This window comes from Chelonoidis abingdonii, chromosome 4 (assembly GCF_003597395.2).
Source record: "Chelonoidis abingdonii isolate Lonesome George chromosome 4, CheloAbing_2.0, whole genome shotgun sequence".
NCBI classification, from domain to species: domain Eukaryota; kingdom Metazoa; phylum Chordata; order Testudines; family Testudinidae; genus Chelonoidis; species Chelonoidis abingdonii.
In genome coordinates, this window is record NC_133772.1 from 19,226,695 (window position 1) to 19,251,400 (window position 24,706).

Here is a 24,706-nt window from a genome sequence, read left to right on the forward strand (position 1 = left end):
GCCTGCCTCTGGAGCCAACAAGCTGCTGTGAGAACAGACTGCCTGTGACCTCTTGTTTCAACAAAGCTCAAATCTCACTGCACATGCATGTTTCATTCTGTTTGACGCTGGCTACTTTCCTAACCTAACTTTAAATAATTTATCTGGTATAATTCCTCCCTCTCCAAGCGACAATCAGTGCCATGCGCTGGCTGAGACAAATCCCAAGCAACTCAAGAGTTTGGGGAGGATCCGAATCATAGTTTGAGCCCTAGGTGCGGGCAAAGAATATTAGAAGAATTTTAGATTTTGTAAGATATAAGGAGGCTAGATCTTGAGAAGACCTTACTTGAATGACCCAAATTGTGGACCACTATCTAGCACCCTATCGAGGCATAGCAAATGTCAAGACCACCTGAGTTAACAGGCCGATTTTAGAGTGCTCAGAAGAGTCCATCCTTAAACAAAGCGATGATCAAGCTTCATTATACATATTATGCATTACACACACGCGCACACACACACACACACAGTGCTACGCACGAGTGTGAATAATCCTCGTCTTACTGGTAGTTGATATTTGGAAAGCATGACAGATACTGCAACCCCCTACAATATCTTTGGGGGCCACGTGGCAGTCTACGAATGGTTTCCATATCACCATGGGCCCAAGACTGCATGTAGCACCAGGGGCAGAGATAGCACAACTCGGCCAGGAACTAAGACCAGTGGAAGGTGATTAAGGGGACTCAGTCAGCTTGTAAACCCCTCCAGAGAGGCACCACACCCCGAGGGGGCTTCCAGATACTGGTTCAAACTAGCTTTTCCAGAAACAGATAGACAAAAGAAAGAGCTTTGGATAGAAAAAGGCTGTGTTTAAACTGGTTCAGGGCTTTGCTTCTGATCCAGCAGACAGGGCCTTCTGTTCACGGGTGACCCCCAACCCTTGTGGAAGGGTTGCAAAGACTTTAGCCTATCAGGGCATTAAGACTAGTGGTGACTCCTGGTATGTTGAGTGCATGTTTAAAATCTATTGTTTTGATGTTTTCTCTGTAATTATTTTACCTTAAGAATAAATGTGCTTGCTTAGAAAAACAAGTGGTAATTATACTTTAGGCAGCCTGGTTTGCTGGGGATATCACAGCACAAGGCAGGGAGCTTGGCAGCTTTAAAGCCCTCAGGCAGAAGGGAGTAGGATGAGGGTCCCTGCCCAGAGAGAGATATAATGGCTTAAGACCTGAGGGTGGATACAGGTGCGCTTACCTGAAACCTGTGACAAGTGCTTGCGGAGATCCTCTGCTAAAAGGCAATATGTAAGCACAATGTTAAATTACAACCTGGTTACTGATGTGCCATCATGCTGTTAGTGGTTGTGATATTAAGCAGGCAGGCACAATGGGGGTTTTCTTCTATCAGCTCCCCGGGTACAGCTAAATTCCGAGATAGGGAACCTGACATTAAATGTAATGCCTGAACTCTAGGAAAGCAGGGCCACCTGAGAGGAGGCTGCCATACCCCTCCCTTCTTCCCATGCCTAACAGAGGGATACAGTTACACATGGGGCATGCAGTCCAATTGACACTCGTGCTCCTGTCTCGAAGCCAATTCTCCTTCAAGCCTTGCCTTTCACGTTTGCTCTTTCCCTTCAGGATCTAAATGACCATTTCCATAAAGCTTTTTCCATCCTTTTGCTGGCTGCAGCACCATCAAATGGCACAAAGATTGAAACCATTAATTAATGCAGCAGCACAGGATAAAAGGTAACCAACTTTGCCAGGCATGAAGTACTACAAGTGCTGCAATGGTTATTTTTATCCAGCCACATACAGTGCTTGGCACACGTCAGTGAAATAGATCTCTCTGCTGTAACATGTCTAACCCCCAGCTTAAGGCTGTTTTGTCACCAGAAAATTTACATTATTCAGACAGGGTTCCCTTTTCCTGATAGATTGCTCTGAAATCATCTCTAAACCTATAGTGTGAGTTTTAAGTTCTATTAATTCTCAGCTTTGGTAAAGTCTGTGGATAAGAAGCTTTAACAGCACTGGTTAGAGAAGGCGGAGGATTAGCCACACACCCAAGCACTGCATTAGTGTGAAGGAAGGAAAACAACTGGTAACACTGATACCTCTATATAGAGTATCTGAGCCAGCTTTCTATTTTAGAGAAAGATGGCACTCAGGATTTGGATCAGCAAGCAACTTCTTTTCTGGAAAAGGTGTTTCGTTTCTTTACAGTGGGGTACGAAGCCAGGTAGTCTCAGGCTGTGCGATCTTGTAAGTTAAGCAGGCTCAGGTATAGTCAGTATTCAGAGAGAATCTCCAGCGATAGTGCAGTGGAGTGCAAAGATTTGTACTAACAATTCAGTAGATGGCACTCTTTCTTCTGGGTCAATAAAGACCCAATGGCAGGGCCTGATCTTGTGGAGTTCCTATATTTCAGATGAGACCTAAATCAAATTGAGGTTTTAAGCCATTTCTGATTAGAGATTATTCTAGATTGAAGTTTGTCCCGAAGAAGATATTACCTCACCTACCTTGTCTTTATTATAGATTGTGGCATTTTTTAAAGATAACATGGGGTGGGGAGTTTGGCCTCACAGTCCTAAGTCAGTTCCAACTTGAGTAATGCATTCTGTGCAGCTAAATTTCCCCAGCAGTTTGGACTGCTTAAGGTATTCTTTGCTGCCTGCCACACTGTAGGGTTGCTTTTCATTATTAAAATTGCCAAATGCAGAATGAGGAGAAGATTGCAGTTCTGCAGTAGGTGAAGTCAAACTGCGATTGGCGAACTCTTCATTGCTCCTTTACCTCAGCCCGGTTCGCTGATGCTTAGGGTGCAGTTCCAGGGAGTGGAAAAGGTGCAAGTGTAAAGAGTCTTACGCCGTTACAATGTACCAGTGACACGTCTGGTTTTTTAAAATGGAGCTTGCAAGCATGTGATTTGTCACAGTGAAAACGGATCACCATCCACTTGAATTATCGCACTTCTCCTCTGGCCACTTCATTACTTGACAAAAATCACTGCAGCAGAAAAAATAGACGAAACAACTTTCAAGTGTTTACTTTGTGCATTTATTGGCAAGCTACTTCACTATTCTCCTGTTTGGGGACACTTCGTGCCACTCTAGAAAGAGCTCATTTCCATGCTCTTCCCACTCACCAAAACATTTGCAAAAGGATGTTTTGCAGCACACTTAGTGGTGAGGTCCTGGTCCGGTGCTATTACAGTACAAACACAAACCACCACCAGCAAATCTGAAACCAAAAAGAGGCAAGAGCACAAGTATCTGCACAGAGAGAAAAGGGAGGAGGGTGGAGCTGGGCATGTGGTGGTGTTGCTCTTGGGTGCATCCAAATGATCCTACACACAAGCAAAGGAGCAGAGGGACAGTTCAATTTCAGGATATACTATTCAGAAAAGGGCTTTTCTTAGGGCTTGTCTACATGGAGAAAAGTTGACTGAAACAGCTTTTGCAGAATAGCTTCCCATGTAGACACACTTCTTCCATTATAAAAGTGCCTTTTTCCAGTTTAGCATAATCCACATCCAAAGTTTGATGAAGTTACATCATAAAAAAAACACTCCTACTAGAAAAAAAGTGTCTACGCGGAGTCATTCTGCAATAGCTATCGCGCTTTAAATTCACACCCTACCTTATTCTGGAATAGCTTCTCCACATAGACAAGTCCTTAGTCAAGATGAAGGCCTTTGAGATAGTAGTATCCCTTAAATTTAGCATCCTTCTCCTGACTGCCAACTTACCTGGCAAATTCACAGAGGCAACTTGTTCCTTCAAGCAGGTTTTTCTTTTTCATCCTTCCATAATGTGTTTAAAGTTCACAGTGTCTGGGAACAACATTAGGAAGAAGAAGCACCACACAGTAAGCACAGTTTGTGTGAAATACTGGTGCGTTTATTGGTTGGCACTAGATTACAACCTACACTCTCGTCAAAACTTGTGTTCACCATTTTTTAAAAGACAGTGGTGCCCTCCCCCTCACACACCACTCAAATTGAGAGACATCTTTTAAAAAGGGAAAGGAACAGCACTTAGATGCCAGGGACCAGATCATCAACTGATTTAAGCCAATCTACATCCCTGGACTTCAGTGAAGCGGTGCTGCTTTACAACAGCTCAGGATCTGGCTCAACCCATACATGGATTTATTTAAAAAGTGAATTTAGTAATGGTACCACTGACGAACGTAGAGCAAACTCCTCCGTGCCTTGTCTCTGGAAACAGTGAAGGATGAAAGTCCAAAATTATCCAGCTATCTACTGAACCTGCCCAGCCTGGAGCGAACAAGAACAAAAAGGTGTGTGTCTGAATTATTCACTGGCTTAAACTAAGATCTGGCCCTTGAAGAAAAACATGGTTGTCCATTCAACAAATTATACCTTGAACAAAACAAGAGAAGTCACAAATGAGAGAATGCAAGCCAAGCGATGAATAAAACAGGACCTCTGCTGAAATACTAGATTTCGGAAGTGTCCCCAAAATCCTCTTATTTTTAAGAACCATTTTGATTTCAGAGACGATTACAGACAGAAGTGTCAAGTTTACTCAAAGATCAAAGAAACAAAGTAATGGGTTAGCAGCACATGGGGGTGGAGAGCTTCAGGGAGTTAGATGCCCAAATCCCATTGAAAATTCACTGAACTGGGTACTTAACTCCTTTCAGTTCCTTTGAAAAATACCCAGCCTTAGTTTCACTTCTGACAAACTGGCTTGCTTGGAGGAGGGAAAACTGATTAAACTAATCTGACAGCTTCCTTTGAAAACTGAATTACTCATCAGCAGTAACAGAACAGCCAGCATTGATTTTTCCAGTCAAGAACATCCATTTCTAGCATTAGCAGGAAAACTTGGGGGTTTACAACATGGCAGGCATTACCAATCACACAAACCATTACTGTTCTTGTTTGCTGTCCTCCCAGCACATTTCTAGTGACTTCCTGTGTCTACTACTTGCAGCTCCCAGAAAGACAGCTTCTCCTGGCAGTTTCAGTTTGTTTTGCCAATTGCAGAAGTACTCAGCAGAAGAGGTAAAGTGTTAGAACCTGGACTGACCTCACAAAGTCCTGTCCTTGGTCATAAGGATAAGTTCAAATGTCCCATCTCAGGCAAGGCCACACAAACACAAGTGAATAAATGTAATGTTTGTAGAGTTATAGTGACCCTGTTTGGTCCTGAGGTATCGAGATTAGGTAAGGAATGATAGCAAGTTGTGTTCATCAGACTTACTGAAGTCAAACTTTGCTGTTTTACTATAAAGGATCCCTCGTTGCTTTTTTTTAATACCCATTCAGAGAGAATTTTGATCAGATCTGGGATTCTGTACTCCATGCTGGGGTACAGATTTTAAGATTTTGCTGATGTGTTTTTGTGACAAGACCAGGCAGAGAATGGAAGGTGGAGTGCCTGCAGATTTTTGGCTTTTTACAAACGCTAATACAGTATATACTATAACACACAGGAAGCTTAGTGAATACCTCTCGAATCTGGGTAGCAGAGGAAATACCATCATGTCCAAAGTACAGCTCTAAAGCTCTCTTTTGAGCTAAAGTCACAAAAAGAAGGTCTTTTCACATGGGGAGGCATAGCTCGGGGGGGGGGGGGAGGGAGCACTGGCCTGCTAAACCCAGGCTTGTGAGTTCAATCCTTGAGGGGGCCATTTACAGATCTGGGGCAAAAATCAGTAGTTGGTCCTGCTAGTGAAGGCAGGGGGCTGGACTTGATGACCTTTCAAGGTCCCTTCCAGTTCTAGGAGATAAGTAATAATTGGAGATATACCTAAGTGAAAAAACATGCTAATAAATGTACTTCATCTAGTTAAAGTGTTCCCTCCCAGCCCATCTACTCCTCTTCCTTGATTAGAGGAATGTATTATGACACTATAGCTAACACATCAGCGTACATTTATATACCACCTTCCATCAGAGGATCTGAAAGCTCTCTACAAAGGTGGATGAGTTTTTAAACCCATTTTACAGAGGGCAAATGGGGACGCAGGGAGGTGAAATGAGTTGTGTCAAGTAAAAGTGAGTCCTTGGCAAACAGAGTATAAGCAAGGTCTCCTGAATCCCAAATCCTCTGTTGTAATCACTAGATGATGCTGTTTAGTTAGCAGAAGGGGCCAGCTGAGTTGTGAGGGGAAAATAACTCATTATCTGCAAGAGAATTGCAGAAAGTTGTTAATGTGAATAGCTTTATGCAGAAGTGTTTTTTAAACACAGCCTGCCCCAAAGTTTACTGCAGTGTGAAAGTCCTTCTAAAGGTGTCTCTGCACTGCAACAACAGAACTGTGGCACCAAATCTCAGACCTGTGGGGCTAAAAACTGCAAAATTCCAGCTCAGCCTGGAGCTCGGGCTCTGACACACAGTGAGCAGGAAGGATCTCACAGCCCGGGCTCGACCCCAACCTAGCACATCAACACTGCTATTTTTAGCCCCACAGGTGCTCAGACTCTGTGCTGTGGGGTTTTCTTTGTAGAGCAGGCATCAGATGACAGAAGACAGTACACATGAACTAAAGGACTAGATTGTCCTCTCTTGGTCATGCTATTGCCACTCATCTGTTCTAACTTCCTCTCTTTAATTGACACAAGTTGTGTGCAAGGGGCTGTAACTTGCTCAGCACTTTAGTTCTAAAACAGTTCTCCAGCTCCTGAAATGTAACATTTACTTCCTCTTCTAATCCAAATAAAGGAGCTCTGCAGAAATGAGCATTTCCATCTCTTTCAAAGTACGTGCTAGATATAAACATTTGCTTTGGGATTTTAAAAAGTTACTGATGACAGCAATCACTGAGGCTCACATCCCCTGTATGGAGAATGAACCTAAAGAGATCCATCTCATGAAAATAACGACTTCCTTAAGCCCTATTTGTACTAGGATTTGGGGATGTCACTAAATCCATGCTGAAAATATTTACCTGCTATTGCACTTTTCAGCACAGTTACAGACAGCCTGACTGAGATTAGGGGAAAGAGAGGCCAAGCACGCTTTCTGTAATGGCAACAGAAACAGTTTAACCTTGTATACATTAGCCTACATATGCTGTTTTCAGCAGCAGTTCAGGACCACAAGCTGCTATCAGTTTTCAGCAATAGGCCAGTTTCATGGTGTATATGGGACCAGAGAGACCAAAAAATCCCAAGCAACCATCTTTCCTCAGTCACCTGCCACAGTATTGTTTTTAATCACCAGCCATGACTTCTACTCAAGGAAAAGTGAAACAAACAAACATAGCACTTGCAAAACAACAACAGATCATCCACTTCCTTCTCAGGAAGAGATGGTTGTTGCAGACATAACAATGCATTTAGAATTGCTTCTTTAAAAGAAGGAACTAATGAGACATGTATGTTAGAGCAAGAGATGAGATACGGTCATGTTCTCAATAATTAAGGACAGTAAATGCTCTTCTGTTTAAGCTCTGTCCAGCATGTATCAAAACATACCTGACTTCGCACTTTTTTAGTAATCTCAAAGCACTTCACAAAAGGTGAGAAAATATCTTTGTATTTTTTGCAAAACGGGAAACTTCGGCAGAGAGTGGTTGAGTGACTTGCCCAAAGTCAACTGAGAGAGTCAGTGGCACAGTTGGGACTAGAATCCACACTGCTTGGCAATCGGGACCCAAGCTTTAGTGACTAAACACTACCCCATACATTGCATGATTTAAAAGATGACATTGTGATAAACGGGATTTCCAAGAGCTTTGGCGCGATCTCTCTCAGGTGAAGTTTAGTTTACAGTTTGTTCAAGTGATCAGAAGAGAACTAGTAAAAGTAATGTAACATTCCTCCATACAGCAACTGAAGTGGACAAGCTCTCACTATATTTTAGTTGAGTTCCCTCTCTTCCCCTAGTCCAATGATACCATTTCTTACCTTCCATGGCAACAGTCCTCCTCACTGAGGACTGGTCACAATCCTCTCTAGGCAGAACATTTTGGAGCAGATTCCCACACTAGTCTCTGCTGATCCAGAAGCAAAAGATCTTGAACGTCAATCCCCACCATAGCAGCACATTGTGCTACTCCAGCATTGGCCTCAGCGTAGCTGTTGCATCTTGCAGCACAGCTGTTGCAGAGGGTATACCCAAACTCAGTATCTGCCTTTCCAGCACCCGTGTTACAATTACAGTCAACTTAAGAGAGGTACCAATTCCTCCTCCTAAAAAGGAAAGGAAATCCCAAAGGGCCCATTTTGACAGAAGCAAAGAGCAGTAGATGCGAACGCAAGCTTCCATCTGGCTATAAAATAAACCACCAACATAGTCCTCATTCAGGACTTTCCTCAAATAAAAACCCCAGATCCATATATCCAATAGTTTCACATAATGTAAGAGTATACACGGACCAAGCTCTCTAGGCAAGAAGTGGCATATTAGCAAGGCTTTCAGTCAAGAACTTAAGCATGGTCTCCCAATGTTTTATTTCTCAGATCCGCATCTAATATAGTTAGAGATGCGAAAAACAGCATCAACTCCCATGACTGAGGTTTTACTTTTCCATCCACTCCAAACAGTAGTGTTAAAAGAGCTTATTGAGTCACCAATATTCCTTCACTAGATTCAAATTTTTATCCCCGCTTATTAGGTTTAAACTAATTGGTCAACACAATTCATCACTACTATTAACCCATTACTTCAACACTGTCTAGCAGGCTAGATCTTCAACAGCTCCAGATATACCTTCCTTTCACAGGAGATGATCAGACTTATGCCAACCTGTCGTCTAATTTCAAGAGAAACGTCTTCTATAGCTTCACCTTGGGATTTTACACTTGTGAAGCTGTGCTGAGGTTGAGTACTTTAGCTAAATTAAGACTCCAATCTTAATTATGAGAGTGCAGTCCCATCACTGCAACTCATGAATAAACACTTTGCAGGGGCGGGAGGGGGGAAGGAGATCAGGCCCTCAGCATTCACATCTTTCAGGATCCCAATCCCTATACTCACATGAGTTGTCACACTATCGGCCCCATTCAGTCTTATTAATTTAATCCAATTAAAGTGTTTTGAATTCTTTAAAGTTTTACACTCGTTTTCACTTTACAAAGTAGATTTTAATCAAGTCAAGGTTTTGCCACACAATACACTTAGAGATGCACACGCCAAACTCATATTTCATAAGATCTTCCAACATGGAAGAAAGCAGCAAGGATACTGTGGTCTCAGAGGCGGTATTTTGGGCTTCAGTTGCTAGATGGTATGTAATGTGACAAGAACAGGAATAAAATAGTTTTTCCAGTGATGATAGTTCCTCTATACAAAGCTGCCATAAAGCAAGATGAAAAAAGCATGAACTCCTCCCTCATCCCCCTGCTGTGTAAAATAGTGGATTTTGCACATCTCCAGTAAGCCATGGGTCTAAAACAAAAAAACAAAAACAAGCAAAAATTCATCTTTGTGGGGAGTTCAGAAGATACTTAGCTTTATTCTTGGTAACACCACCTGCCAGTTTGCAGGATCATCAGCCCCCCTAAAAATCCATTAATTCTCCTCTTCCTGTGTCCAAGGAAAACGAACCACTTGCTGAGGCTTGAGAATGCGAAGATCTTCAGTTTCATCATAACATGTGTCTTCCAAAAGGTACTTATAAGTACATACAATAATTTATGTAGGACACTTCTAATCCAAATGCAGATAATTTGAACAAATTTAAAATCCCCCACAAAATACAAAAGGGAAGAGAAAACCATTAAATCTACACCAGAAGCTCCAATAAGAACACTTTAATCTGGCAAGTAGATTCCCCTTCCCCTCCACATTTTAATCTTTAGAAGAACTAATGTGTTGGGTAACTGATTTTCCAGCAGTTCAACCATTTTTATTCTATTATCCTGATGCACAAATACCTGCTGGTTTCAAGTAGACAATCACAGCAGCCAAATCAAACTAAAGCTTGCACCTGGGAAAATACTGCCTGAAGGAAAGCATCGATATTCTGGCATTGCTAGGGTAAACTGTTTTAATGTCCGAGTTCCAAGTCTAATTATTGACAAGAATATCTTCCCTCAGACACTTTCCCCACCCCACACTGTCACAAAGGAGACCCAAATGTGAACATGCTTGCTCCTCAAGCTAGTAACAGCCCAGTGCCCCAAACTATGAAGCTCGAACAGTCGATCTGAAACCTCTCACGGGCATGGGGACTTCAGCATCCCCATCAAGCAAAGAGGGTCATGCTGAAAAGGCAATACTCAGAACTAAAGTCTCAGCTGAAAACCCTGTATGTGCAGATTCCAGAAGGCAAGACATCCTAATAAAATCTGCCATGATGAGATAACGGAAACCATTCACACAGAAGATACTTTATTACAGAAAGGCCTGAGCAGAGTATTACCCCTCCAGTGGAAAGCTGGTATATAGCTCACCACGTTTTCCCCCATGACTGAAGAACTATGTGGCTTGCGGACATTTAAGTTTCACAGATGGCCAAAACCAAGCGAGCAGGGAGAGCATGGCTGCATTTTTTTTAAAAATCAGTTACTCCCCAGTAAAACATTCAGTGTTTTTACCATCAGCAGTAACTCTCCAGTCACTGCCACCCATGATTTCCTTGAATTTTGACTAGTGTAGGAACGCTAACTTCCCATGTACTTCAATGGTTGATTTTCAAGCAGCTTTTAAAACAGGCTCAGTGGCAGATGTGGGAAACCATTTACACTTTTACCCTGATTAAAAAATACCAAAAACACCCAAAACACATAGGTAACTGTTTTTTCTAGGGATCACATTCTAAATCTTCCCCGTGTCAGGTTTGACATAACCAGAACGCTACAGAGATGACATATTGCTGTGGCACTCATCATTGTGGTTGGCAAATTTATTTCAGAAGTAAAAATGGCCAAGGACAATACATTTTTGGGAATGGAGATGGGGGGGGGAATAAGATGAGAAATTGCTAGCCATAGTGGCATACAGATTAATAGGGACAAAATAAAATTATGGCTAAGTGTGTAAGAAACTTAGATATATAGAGAGTATGCGGGAAGAATAATGAGAGACTGCCCTGTATTTAAAAAAAAACGGGGGGGGGGGGAGAGAAATCAAGCTAAATACTTTATACAAGGATTATGCAGTTTTGTTTACTGTTCAGATGGACTTTTTTCTTTTTAAAAAGCCCTAATATGAGTTAATTAACTCAAGGTTAAAGCCAAAAAAGATTTAAAATAACTAATTCCAAAGAATCCAAGACACCATATTTTACTCTCACGGACTTTCTAAATGGTGATACCAAAGCACAAAAATGCCACAGCAGTCACTGTTCCACTGTATCAAAACAGGGTTTGAGAAATAATTCCAAGAGCCTGAAGCATACTTCCTCCTTCTAAGAGAAGGGCTATTCTCTGTTCAAGCCTCTTCTACACTGGTGCTAACACTACTTCAGCTCCACCAGGGTTAGTTACGTTTAGCACCGTAATGCAGAGGACCCTCTCGCTGCCACTAGCATTTTAAGCCTGGTGTCAGTTAAAACTGCTCTGAGCAACATTAAGCAACATGGAGCCAGATTTTTAGGTGCCTAAAGATGGAGACAGGCCCCCAGGGAGATTTTTGACAATCTGGCCCATGTCCTTAAAATGCAGGTGGGCAGCTTGCAGCCCATCTAGACTAGGGCTCCCAACTTGGCTAATTTTGCTGGAGCTGAATCAGCCTGTGTGACAGTGGGAAATGTTTGCCAAGTTTCCCTAATGTAGACAAGCCCTATGTCTCTATGTCCATGTATCACTGTCACCCTCCAACTCTGAGCCCTCCTGTAGGACACAAAAGGAAAACCATTATTTCTAGATCTCAATATCCAGAAATTTCTCCTCTCCTCCCTTGTAAGCAGTCTTGTCTCCTAATACCCCCGTGTCTCCTCCTCATATATGTATAGAATAAAGGTGCAGCTGGCAAAACACTGGGAAAAATTATCAGGTGAGTGAATTTACTACATGCACTGAATTCCAGGCCTCTGATTCTCATTAGCACCCCTGAACCCAGGATTCTAAAGCAAACCTAATACTTACACACAATAATGAACCCCTGGTGTCTGTGAGAGGTGGAAAATTTTGACCCAAAACAAACACATCAAAACCTTCCTAGTTGTGGCTAGAGCTTTGTAGTGCCAGACTTCCCAGACTGCTACAGCCTCAAAAGATTTCTTAAACCAAATCTAGAAATTTCTCCCTTATTCTGAGAGCACCCAAGATCATATTGGCTAATATCCAATGCCAATGAAGAAGGAACTACACTGCACAACATGTCTGCACCAGACAGTTAAACGAGCATCTGCTCTGGCTAAATGAAGGTCTGAGACACATCCTAGCTCTAGATTTAGGGTCAACACACAACACTATTTTGGGAGGTAACAATTTCTACCTTTGCTAGTATGTTCAGAAGCACCGGTCTTAGCAATGCTGGAAGTCCTAGTCTAGTTTGGAAGCCATTTTGTACACTGGCTCAGTCAGACTTGCTCTGGAGAGGTTTAACTGACATCATGCTGACAACAGTTACCAGAGCCCCCATCTTAAAATCCTGATGTGTTTGCATATGAAAGGTAGCTCAATTATGAGTCCCAAATCAATTTAGTGTCATTATGGACAAGATTACTTACGCTGATATTCCACATAGCTATACGAATTGTTACAGAAGAACCTCAGACATTGGGAAGATGCGAACTCTAGGTGGTGGTAAGAGGGCAAGATTTATGTAAGTCAGGAACAAGGCTTGTTTTAAGTACACAGCTTTTGAATAAAGACTACTTGCACCCCAGAGCTCAATCTTCTATTTCCAGTTAATAAGGCATAACACCAGCCACTCAATGTAACTGCATTAACAGCATCAATTCATGCCACATTAAAATACTTTCTTGGCACAATTTATTTTTCTGACCCAAACAAAGAAGCCACTAGCAAGTCATTAACAATATTCGACCCTAAAGTGTCAGTTTAATAGCCCTATAAAAACATTTTTAGATTTAAGGAAACAAAAATGTGCATGCTACTGATATTAAAACTGCAGTTACTCTTTCAGGAGTACCAGCTGCTTTTTTGCAAAGCATTTGTAATGTATTAATCTATACAGTGAAGGACAAAAACTCAACTGAAGGCAGTAGATGGCTGTGTTGTTAGGCGCCGCTAACAGCTCAGAAAGAGCGGATTCTTTTACTTTCTTGTCCATTTCTGGCTATATTATTCAAGCCCTTTTTAAAGTTATGTTCAGGCTGATCAACAAAGACTAAGAAGGGACTGTACATTTGTTTCTAAGTTCAAGTGAACAGAACTAGTGTAATTTAGGCTGAATTCCAGATGCTCAGTTTCAAACTGCTTCTTGAATAATGCCTCTCAGCCTTTTCATGTTGGCGATCACTGGCACTGCTTTTGGCCTTGCTATCCCATACTGATGAAAGTAGGGAGAACAAATAAAGGAACAGAATAGGATCTTCAATTGAACAGCCTCTTGCCAAAGTAGTGAAAATACCAATTCCCATTACCCCAGCTTCACTGATATGTCTATCAGAATTTTATATTGTATGTGCTTAATGGGGAGAAAGACTGCTCTTGAAAAGTATGAGTGTTTATTAGAATAATTTCTGTTAGATATAAGGAAGAGTACTGCAGATTTAATTTCACATCTTGGCTATGCTCTGACAAAGGAGAAGTTACCAAATGCAGCAACTAGCTCCTGTCCCAAGCCAGGGATTAACTAATGCCCCTCCCAAACCTTTCCCTACCCCTCCCACCCTCCAGCCCCAACCCTTTCCATTTTATTTCCCAACTAGACAACACTGTTGGCAAATCAAGACACCATGAAACTTACATCAGTAAAAAACAACCAAACAAAACAAAAGCATGAATTGTGCCAATGCATCAGGGCAACTATCCTATTAAATGATGTACTTCTCCACACTAGCATTTCTGCTTGGGAGCCAGCTGTACCTTTGTCACAGAGGATGATAGTTTTAACATTCTGAGTATGCTCTGTGGTACAATTGTAAGTGCTGCAACGCCACATACAAGAGAGATTCAACACCTGATTTTTTTTCCCCCCTAAGACTTTTTTCAGGGACACAACAGGGACATCCCCCAAGGGTTTGTGCAATGACACTCAATAAGTACAATCCAATACTTTAGCACAAATTACAATACCCAGTTGAGCACAGTATAAGGCATGTGGACAGAAAGAGACATCAGCAATATGCAGCAAGATGGGAAAGAATTCCAAAAACAGCAGGGCAGCAATGGTGCTTGAAGCTCCCATTGGTTAGATTTTAACCCCCCTTTGAATCCCTGATTCCTATCATTGAGGCCAAAATTCAGTTTCTATCATAGTGTTTCTGAGGCTGTTTGCTTTTGGCTGGGCAGTAAAGCCCAATTCCTTGTGTTTCATTCTAATACAAAAGCAGAAATGTTGGCTGAATCTGTAGAAGAAACTAAGCACCAGGGATGCCTGAAGGTGATTGAAACTTTGCTCTGGCCATAAAATGTCACTGCACTAAGTTTTGGGTGTTTATGGGGGAGTAAACTGACCCAGCCATTAGCATGGTCACAAAAAATTTTGTATTTAAAAAAACAAGGCAAACTGATTAATTATGAAATCTTCTTTTCACAAGTAGCCCAGGTTTAAAAATATTCCCACAAAATTAAAAGTTAGATTCCTCCACCTAAAAAAATAGTTTATACATATGCGCTGAAAGTGACCACCACAGGTCTGAACAGCACCTTACTGTACAGACTAAGACTTAAAGAATTGATCTCACATTTGCAGTCTTTAATTATAAAAAAGAAAAATGTCTGGCTATGGCTGGGTTGACACATATGGGAACACTTCAGAACACAAGGCAGAGGCAAAACGAGCAGCGTCGCTTTCCAGGCCAGGGTAGCGGTGTAAAGGGAAGGGGGCACTTCATGCACAAAATGTATTTTACAAAATACAAATCCAAAAAAGCAAAAAACCCCACCTTGCACTAAACTGCAACACTCTTAACACTTGCTTTGCCACAGGCTGCTGCCCATGCCTTGCTCAACAGAGGAGGCATGTTAAAGGGGGTGGGAGGGGGGGAAATCCATGTTTCAGTCTATTTTCCAAAACTCTCTTTTATAGGGACATCTTCAGTCATCTGATGTCAGACACAGAGCTCTCATTAGAGTCAGCGTATGAAGTGGTCATGACAGGAGTGCCGTTGTTTGCCAAACAGCCGTGTCTCAAGGTTTCAAAGTATGAGGCCTGCACTGGTTTGTGGGACTTCAGAACTTCTTTAGCATCTTCTATCTTAAACCATTCCCTTTTCCTTCCTGTGGGCAGAGGAATAAATTAGTAAACGCAGTAAGAGGACTAAAGATAGACATTTATCCCTTTTGTGAAGTTTTTGCTGTTGACTAGCATTCTGTCTCAACTGTGACTGAAGTGGAACAATGTAGTGGGCTTGCAGCCCAATGCCAATTCAAAAATCCCACGAGACTTCTCTCATTAGTCTTTTGATCTCATAGCGACTGAAGGGTCCCCCTAGCCAAGTGTAACACAGATGCCTCCAATGTTCCACAAAAGATGTTCATTAGGGTAGTAAGTCCAGCATCCAATTGATGGTAGTTTTGGATTCTGAGATTTTTTTAGATGTTATTTCCATGATTTCTGCCTGGGATAGAAAAATATAAAATCACCACTGATTTTAAGGGAATTCATAACAAATTTTGAACTCCATCTATCGTTTAACAATTCTCTTTTTAAATGACATGCTCCTGAAAAGGAGGAAATGATGGCACCCTCTGAAACCTGTCTTGGCATGAAGAAGTGCTTTTTCCCCAAGGCATCTCAATCCTCTTGTAAAGCATGTGTCTCTTTGTACTGAGACCTCTCCTGAGGAGAGCCTGCAAGATGAGCCCAATTATATGCAGGTTTTTAAGAGTGTTGACAAGCATCCTGCAGGAATTATACTGACAAACTCGTTTTCGTTTGAGGATCTGATAAGGATTTAAATGCACAGCTCTCAGGAGTGACTGGTGAAACAGAAGTGCAAGAATTACACAACACATGAGTCTCTATACAAACCCACTGAGACGACACTTAAAGGACCAGGAAGGAAGAAGGAATCAACAACATGATCATATTTTTGCTTTCAAAGGACAAGTCAATAGAATTCATCTATTCTAACCATCACTTACAGTAAAGGGCGGGGAGTTTGCATGCTTCTGTATGAGGGGGACGATGTACACCAGTAATGCTAACAAGCAAGAAAGTCTTACCAATATTGACAGAGTCTTCCCAGTCTTCCAACACGTCTGTGACAATAAGTACATAAACATATGTTCTGTGTTTCCTGTCCCGATTCTGAAAGGCAAAATGGACAGGATTATATGGCAGAGCAGGCAAAAAGACAACCCCTAAATAAAATCCTAAAACCTTTTTTTTTTATTGGGGGGGGGGGGGGGCGGGGATGCGAGGGAGAGCGGACTACTGAAAGCAGCCTCAAGCCTTCCTTTAAGTAGTGACCTTATTTAGTCTACAAACAGTGGTCTCCCATTTCAAGACCAAGAAAGTTGTTCAGAAAGGGTTAGTGTGTATAAAAATCAAGGGACTACAATAAGTGGCATTAGGATGAAGTACCGTACAATAGTCCACACACAATAAATAGGCCCCACACTATTCCATGAAGTCTTGCTCTGTACTGCCGGTAAATGGCATTATTTAATATGAGATCTGATTTTGATTGCGGTTGATCACCAGCTATCCCACCTGAAGTGGAAACTGAGCACTCAGCACCTCTGAGGGGACAAAAAAAAGGTGCTTTTCCTCCAAATCTGATTGTCATTTTAGTGAAACTTCTTTCTAAGCTTGCAGCAGTATGCATGTTGACCAAACTAGACATTTCTGCAGCAAGACTTTACAACCTGAACAGATATTTCAATAAACTTACCTCAAAAATTCCTACTAATCTTCCTAACGTCCCTTTCACTCCAGCCTACAGAAAGCACAAGCAGAAGAAGGTTTAATGTTTTTAACTACGGCTCAGCTCATTTCCTTATTTCCAGTGTGACAGCAAGGTTTGTAAAAACAGGAAGTAAATGTTGCAAGCAGTCAATTCACATGAAAACAGTGTAATCACCAGAGCGATGATGTAACTGTAGCAGAGCCCCAAAAGCCTGGGATCCATCTTAGAAAGAAAAATCAGTTTGACACCTGCATATCAAGATACCCTCAATCATCAAACAGCTCTTATATGGCAAATTGAACAGAAAGACATGCTCAGCACAGTTTGAGCCCAGATAAAACTTGCTTAAAATAAAGGGGAAAAAGTTGAAGATCTCTAAGATCAGCAGGCTTGGGTTTCAAAGCTGAAAATAAGTTTGTGTCAGATGCAAAAAGCAGTCTGCAGCAACACCACTTGTTCTACAGAAAGCTTTTATTTCCTTGCAGCTGAGCTGAAGAAAATGTGGGTTGGAATTTCAGTTTTACTTTGGTCTACTTGGGTTCAAAGGCTGAGTCCACACTAGAAAATTTTAGGGTGAGAAACCTCAGGTAAAATCAATGGAATCCTATCTACAATACAGCTTCCATCACAAATACTGGTGGTGAATTACAAGATATGAAGTTTGCTATTTCAGACAAGGGCCAAATACATCCTTAAGGGCTTTTGGGGTAAAATGTTTGTTTTACCCTTTCCTTTACCCACATTGTTGGGTATGTAAGTCTGTGGACTTAATTCTCTGCTATCTTATAACTACCACAGTACTGTGGATAATCAAATTTATAGATAAAAAAATCAGACAAGTATATAAATTGGATTTTTTATTTAAATTCAGTACAATTTTAAATACATATATCTAAATTAAATTTAAAATATCAACGTATTATATGGCCTAACCTTACAATATCTATTACAATAATTTTAATTAAATTAGCACAAACAATTACAAATAATCGCCATTAATCACAAGATTAAAACAGTTGTGATTAATCAGTTTTATTTTTACTGTTAAATGATAATAGAATACTCATTCAAATTATGTCTGATGAAGTGGGTATTCAGCAATGAAAACTTATGCTCCAATACATTTGTTAGTCTATAAAGTGCCACGGGACTTTCTGTTGCTTTTTACAGATCCAGACTAACATGGCTACCCCTCTGATACTTGACATTCAAATTACAAATATTTTGGATGTTTTTCTACATTTTCAAAAATATAAAAGTACTGCAGTGCAATCCCTAGCATGAAAGTGCAATTTACAAATGTAGAATTATTATTTTTGTTTTGTCTGAGTGCAGTTATGTTTAAAAAAAAAGGTAAAACTTTAGAGCCCACAAATCAAAGCATGTAGGGGCATATGAATGCTGATGTGCCAGATATCTTGTAACCCCAGCTTTAAAGTACACAGGATTAGTTAGGGTAGTTAAAATTTAGGGTTCTCCATTATTATTTCTGACCTTCCTACCCTACCCTTCATTAGCAATTAATTTTGCCAGCAATGAAGGATACAGCAGATGAAAAGTACATTTTAAGTTACCATTGATGTTTGCCACCTGCAGGTTCAAATCAGTTCTTATAAACACATGGGATCCTTACAGCTTCAGTTCAACAGCCTGGGAAATCTTTCTAGTCACACGCAATATTTAAAGTCTGAGTACTTGTATTTTTGTATATCTGGCAAATAAGGCATTTACATACCACGATGTTGACTGTGATAAGCTAATTATAATTCAAGGTTAATTGTACTACAATGGAACTGGAGACGTGAAATTCAAATGCATCTGTGCAGACAGCAAATTATTTTCTAATTCTTCATATGCTCTATTCTTACATGTAGAACCAGTGTTGGAATTCACATCAAATATTTAATTAGCTGATGCAACATAAAACAACCTCTCAAACCAATAAATTCAAATAGTGAGAGAAAAAAGTGAAAATGGCTGCACAACACTATTATATTTAAATGTAGAACTGTGCAGAAACCAGAGAGTTTCTTTCCTGTAGGAAATTTCACATTTCATTCTGGATCTGAACAAAAAGGTCAGAAATGCACATTCCTATGGAATGGAAACAATTGAAAAAGTTCATTTCACTGAAATATTTCCAACATTTCCAGCCAGTTCCCTTGCACCCTCCAGCGCCTGCCCATCAGATTGGCAGCCCAGAAAGCTGGGTAGTCAGCCACTTGGGAAGACTGACTACCAGGTGGGAAGCCCAGGGAACTAGGTGGGGAGATAGCCAGCTGAGGTCCTGAAATCCTGGGGAACCTGTCAGGCAGGCTGCCAAAGTTCCTGCAGGCCCAGGGAGCCAGGAATCCCCAGCAGCCCATGAGGCGGGCTGCAAAGGAGCCAGCTGGGTCTACCTGCTCAGCCAAATCTCCCATCTCCCTATATGTAGGAGGTGGATGCAGTTGTCCCAAGAATGGGGATCAATTCTCATCAGAAAGGAGCTCCTATTAGTACCTCCATAACAGAACAATCTAAGTACTGCTCTTCAAAAACTTCTGAAATCAAGCGATGGGATGAATTCTTTTAAGGCTTACACAATAGTCCTGAGTTCCAGGAAAAACTGATACCCAGATAAGACATCACTTTGGACCACTGCCTCTGCCAAATTAGCATTCCAAACTGGGCACCTCAGCTTCTCAAGTCCAGTAACAGATTATGCCCATCATATGACAGGTCCCCAGGCTAGCATTTTAGCACATACAAAGTAGTTCTGTGATCATAAGACTGAGATTTCATATCGTCTGTAATTCTGTGCAAGTATTATACATTGCACAATTATAACTGGCATATTGAAATTTGATTTGCAGACTATCTAAACAAATACAGCTAAGTAGCATTTAATGACTACATTCATTGGATTAAGAAGTTATAATCAGCTGCTGCAGTGATCATATGGTCCTCTACCAGGTAACTACACGCAATACATCGCTCTTCTGAAGTTCATTCGAGATGAGTCTTCACGATGTCAGCATTTGATAGATTGAGGGCAGAGGTGGAATCTGAAATCACTAGAAATACGACAGGGTGCTGTAGTGGTCAGCTGTTCCTGTAACCCTGCTCCTTTTGGCACTTTTGATGTTTATTGTTTGTTGAGCAGCATTTGAGCAGGCAGGTACTTCACTTAAAGCAACTCAACCCTGCTAGGCTGCCATAGTTTGAATTACAGTCTCATGCGGCAGCAATACATGTGAGCAAGCAAACATCAGCTGAGCAAGAGAGGATTATCTCAGCCAGCCCAAACCAGTTTCTTCACGGCAAATGGAGTCCATGCCAAGGCTTCCTTTCATCCACTAAGCTGTCATAGAAAGAGAGCAGCTTCTCCCAGGTTCTCAGCTGCCAGAGAAAGGGAGGGTCAATACAGACTTATTCTAGGATTTGAAAGGTGAAGCAACTGATCTGCTCAATGAACCTTTGACTTCAATATCAAATAGCTTAATTATTAATAGTGAGTTGTTCATAAAGCAGGGCTGTGTCTCCAAGAAGAACATTTTTCACTAGCCCGGTTAAACTATCATTTGTCTTTTGCCAGCATCATATTTTGCTATAATCTTGATTATTAGTAGCTCAAGTTCAGTGTGCCATGTTACAGCTTGGGAACAAGAAAACTGAGTAGTTTCTGCTCAATTTCAAAGATATGAGCAGATGTAAAATGCTATCTTCACAGAAAAAAAAACCAAAACCAAAAACATACCCCAACAAAAATAGACCTCAGAAGAACTAGCGGGCTTTGGGAAGAGAGGTTCTTTTTAAAACATAACCATCTTATTCTTTCCATGGCATGCAAGCAAATAATTGCTATGAGAGACAGCTGGGTGCTGCCAACGATTTTCACAAGCACAATTAACCCCACCTGCATTTAAAACCAAATGCCATGGGCCTAGTTATACAATGCAGGTGAACAAAGTACAAAGTTCAATACTCTGCCCCACAATCCTCCTCGCTACACAACTGGGGGAGGAAGACAATCTCAGCTCTAACCTTATCTGACTTTCAGCACAAAGCATAATATGAGGGGAAGCAAGAGTGAAAATTTTTGAAAAAACCCTCAAGCATTCTTTAAATACTTGCAACGTGTTAGTTGAGTTTTAAATACTTCAGAGGTACATGAACCCGCTTCTTTTATAGGAATAAAGTAGGGTGCCAATGTGCGGTTAGTTAATTTAAAAATGGCAGTTACTTCCTAATACAAGTTTTTATGGAAGAGTTAAAAAGGAAAGACATTTTGATATTAAGAGGCTTAGAGTGTATACAGCAGGTGATATACATAAGGATTTTTAATTCTGATATGTAGATTTTGAGGACCTCTGAATAAATACACAAAACACAGGAACTGCTGTATTAGACCAGACCAGGGGATCACTTAGTCCAGCATCTTGTCTGACAGCAGCCATTTCCAGATGCTTCAGCAGACAATGCAAGAAATTCCATAGTTGACAAATATGAAATAATTTGCCTATGGGGGAAGTTTCCTCTAAACTCTTATCAGTTAGCTGTTGACTTATGCCCTGTAGCCTGATGGTTTAAAATCCTCATAAAAACATTTTAAGTGTTATTTTATGCAATTGTGGACCTCCTTGTTATCTATATGAACATCTAATCCTTCCCAAATCCCTGAACAGCTCATGGCTTCAGTTAATCTGTGGAACTCACTGTTAGATATCACACATGTTATGTAAAATAATAATAATTTATCAGTTTTCAATGTGTTGCCTTTTAAATTAATTGAATGTACCTCATTCTTGTAACTGAATAAGCGTCTACTGGAGTGCTCAAATTACTTTCTCGATATAATTCTGTATACCTGTCACCTATCCTTCCAGACCAGTCCCATATGAGGAGAGAGCTAAATGATAAGAAGTCTTTCCATGCCTCCAATTATTTTCATGGCCAGTCTCTGGATAGCCACACAGGATTTAAAAAACCAAAACAAGAAGACCTGGGGGGAGGAATAGCTCAGTGGTTTGAGCATTGGCCTGCTAAACCCAGGGTTGAGAGTTCAATCCTTGAGGGGACCACTTAGGGATCTGGGGCAAAAATCAGCACTTGGTCCTGCTAGTGAAGGCCAGGGGCTGGACTCAATGAGCTTTTGAGGTCCCTTCCCGTTCCAGGAGATAGGATATCTCCATTAATTTATTTATTTATTATTAGGCCAAAACACTTAATTTTTTCCCCAATAAATGGACCTCAATGATTTGAAAGGTACCATTAAAATCTTCTATACCAACTCACGGACAATTCTGTAAGGACATGTCTTTTCTGAAGCTCTGTTTTTTTAAGAAACTGCTTTTTATTAACTATACAATGTAAAATTCAACTTAAAACAATAGAGCTTCATTTTAACTTGTTTCAAGTAAAGGTCTCGGCCAAAAGGCAGTGTTTCTCTTGAAAAAGAGAGCCTTTTTTAAACAACTGTACTACTTTTCTTCTCATTTCCTATTTTCTTCCACTGTCTGTAACTTTGGCATCACGCATGACCCTTCCCCTTCCTTCTCCTCCCACAACTATCTTGTCTTCAAACCTATTGTTTCGTTGTCTTCATATCACACCTTCATTTCCTCCCACCTAACATTAACAAAACATTTTCTTATTTTTAAAAAAACAGGATACCTGCATTATATTTGGGGGGGGGGGGTGTACTAGAGAAGTACCAGCAACCATTTGAAAAAACATTTTAAAGTCTAGAAACAGTAGCCAGGAATTGTATCACTCTATTAGATTCTAAACCAACAGGACACAAAAGACTACTCAAAGCGAAGGCCGTACGGGGAATGGAAGATTGTCTCTTCACAGCAAGAAATGAGATGGGACAGTCAAACTTAAATCATTGTTTAGCTTTTTTGGGACCTACGAGACATACCATGCACATATTACTGAAGAGAATTTATGTATTTTTCACAGTTAGATGAAGGAAAAAGATCATTAGACATATATCTATAAGTTTCTTAAATAGATACCAAGACCCGCATTCAATCTTAATTCCATTTGTGATGAGAATATTCTGTTCTGCACCCAACATATATCCTGTGGTGTTCAATTTAGAAGTTATACACTTATAGAACTGTAATCAGTTCTCTATTATACATGAGCTTTCCACTTGACTTTAAATGATTTTTACCCTTAAGGATATGAAGATAGAAAAGTACAGTAACAGACACTGTCACTAACAATGCAAGCACTCTAATAAATTGCAGGTATACTGAAAAATGAGCCAACAGGCTGAAAATATTTTTCACAACATGCAGATTGTTTTGGCAGCGGGGGAAGGGAAGGAAAGGAAAAGAAAGGAAAAACAAGAATGGAAAAGAATAAGAAAACAGAGCCAACTACCGACCATAGAGTGAGTCCAAGTGTTCTGTTCTTGTTGACTACATACCTCTTCACAGACTTCCCGCACAGCAGCCACATTGGGCTCCTCCTCAGGCTCCATGCCACCTCCTGGGACAATCCATCTGTCTGGATGGCGACTACTGCTCACCAAGAGCACCTGCCAACGAAAAGAGTTATATTTCAAAGCAAAACAGAATGCAACTGATGTGTGTACTCATGGTAGTATGCTTTTGAGGGACCTAGCTTAAAAAATATAAGTTCTCGTATACGACCCCTAAGACAGGTCAAATTGGGGTTCTGAAAAATATTCTGCTTCTTCTTTCTGAGGCCCAGCCTTCCTTAACCCTGTCCTATTTAGTCTGTTGCACATCTCTATTTAGTAAGCTACTGCAAGTTCTCCAAATTACTCCAACTACTACTAATCTGGAACGGGGATACGCAATCTTGAAAAGACTAAATAAATGGAGGCTGAGCACCACAAAATTAAGGTAAGCAATTTGACATGGCATCACAAAGCATATCATTGCAAGTCAACGTCATCATATATTGTTTAAATTTCAAGACACATCACAACACAGTATCCAATAGTCAAGACACTTTACCACTACTTTGCACCTGTCCACACCTACATTACATGAAATGGGACTTTTTTTTTTTTTTTTAAAGTTGGTTGGGCACAGAATTAAGGTAACTTGCCCATGTAAAATGCTAATTTTGATAGTTTAATGGAAAGATTTTCAAGTTGGTTGCCCAACTTCCTTTTTGCCTTTGAAAAGTTTCTCGCTGAATGTACATTCTATGCAGTACGGCACTAACAGAATAAACACGTTAGGCAAGTAATTGCACACCTTTTATTTAAAATTACATGCATGTCCCAACTCTTATACCCCTTTCTGGCTGCTGAAAAGAAGAGATGTTTCTCATCCATCACACTTCTTCTGACTCTTGGGACTGACAGGAAGAGATCCTAGCTAATTCTGTCCATTCTCTCCCTGCTCCCTTGTGTATCAGGCACCATAAGAAGCAGTCCTGTGATCAGCACTCAGTTTCCTCTGCCTCAGATAAGGTAGAATACAAAAAATAAATAAATCACCAATTAGATCTGTGAAAAGCAATATCTGAAATGTTTGAGTTTCATCAGCCTAGAAAGAGTAAAACAAAACAAAAAAAAACACCACACATTCCCATTTCAACAGAGTTAAGCTTGTGAACCAGCAAAATAGGTTTGAATATATCTAAGTAGGAGCAATTCAAGTTTTCCCCTAAATATGTATTTTTGAGGTAATTCTTTGGAGCACCTTTAATGTTCTGCTATGAAATATAATGTGGTTTTATTTGTTTGCTTATCCTCTCCCATAAACAAATGCTAACTATTAATCCCAGCTGGCTGAAAGTTCCCCCAAGGAATACCTGGACATTGTGTTTACTGA

At 40.6% G+C, this 24,706-nt stretch overlaps 1 protein-coding gene across 2 annotated transcripts in view; it reads right to left on the reverse strand.

Annotated features, from left to right (window-relative positions):
- Nucleotides 1-12,838: 12,838 nt before the first annotated feature.
- Nucleotides 12,839-24,706, reverse strand: part of NUDT3 (nudix hydrolase 3) — a 28,029-nt gene continuing 16,161 nt past the window's right edge. For both annotated transcript variants that reach the window (XM_032792637.2, XM_032792638.2), the window contains 4 exons: nucleotides 23,323-23,433; nucleotides 16,890-16,934; nucleotides 16,219-16,303; nucleotides 12,839-15,270 (listed from right to left, as the gene is read on the reverse strand). In XM_032792637.2, the coding sequence (XP_032648528.1) occupies nucleotides 15,092-15,270; nucleotides 16,219-16,303; nucleotides 16,890-16,934; nucleotides 23,323-23,433 (420 nt within the window). In that variant the 3' untranslated portion in view covers nucleotides 12,839-15,091. The remainder of the gene's footprint in view (nucleotides 15,271-16,218; nucleotides 16,304-16,889; nucleotides 16,935-23,322; nucleotides 23,434-24,706) is intronic.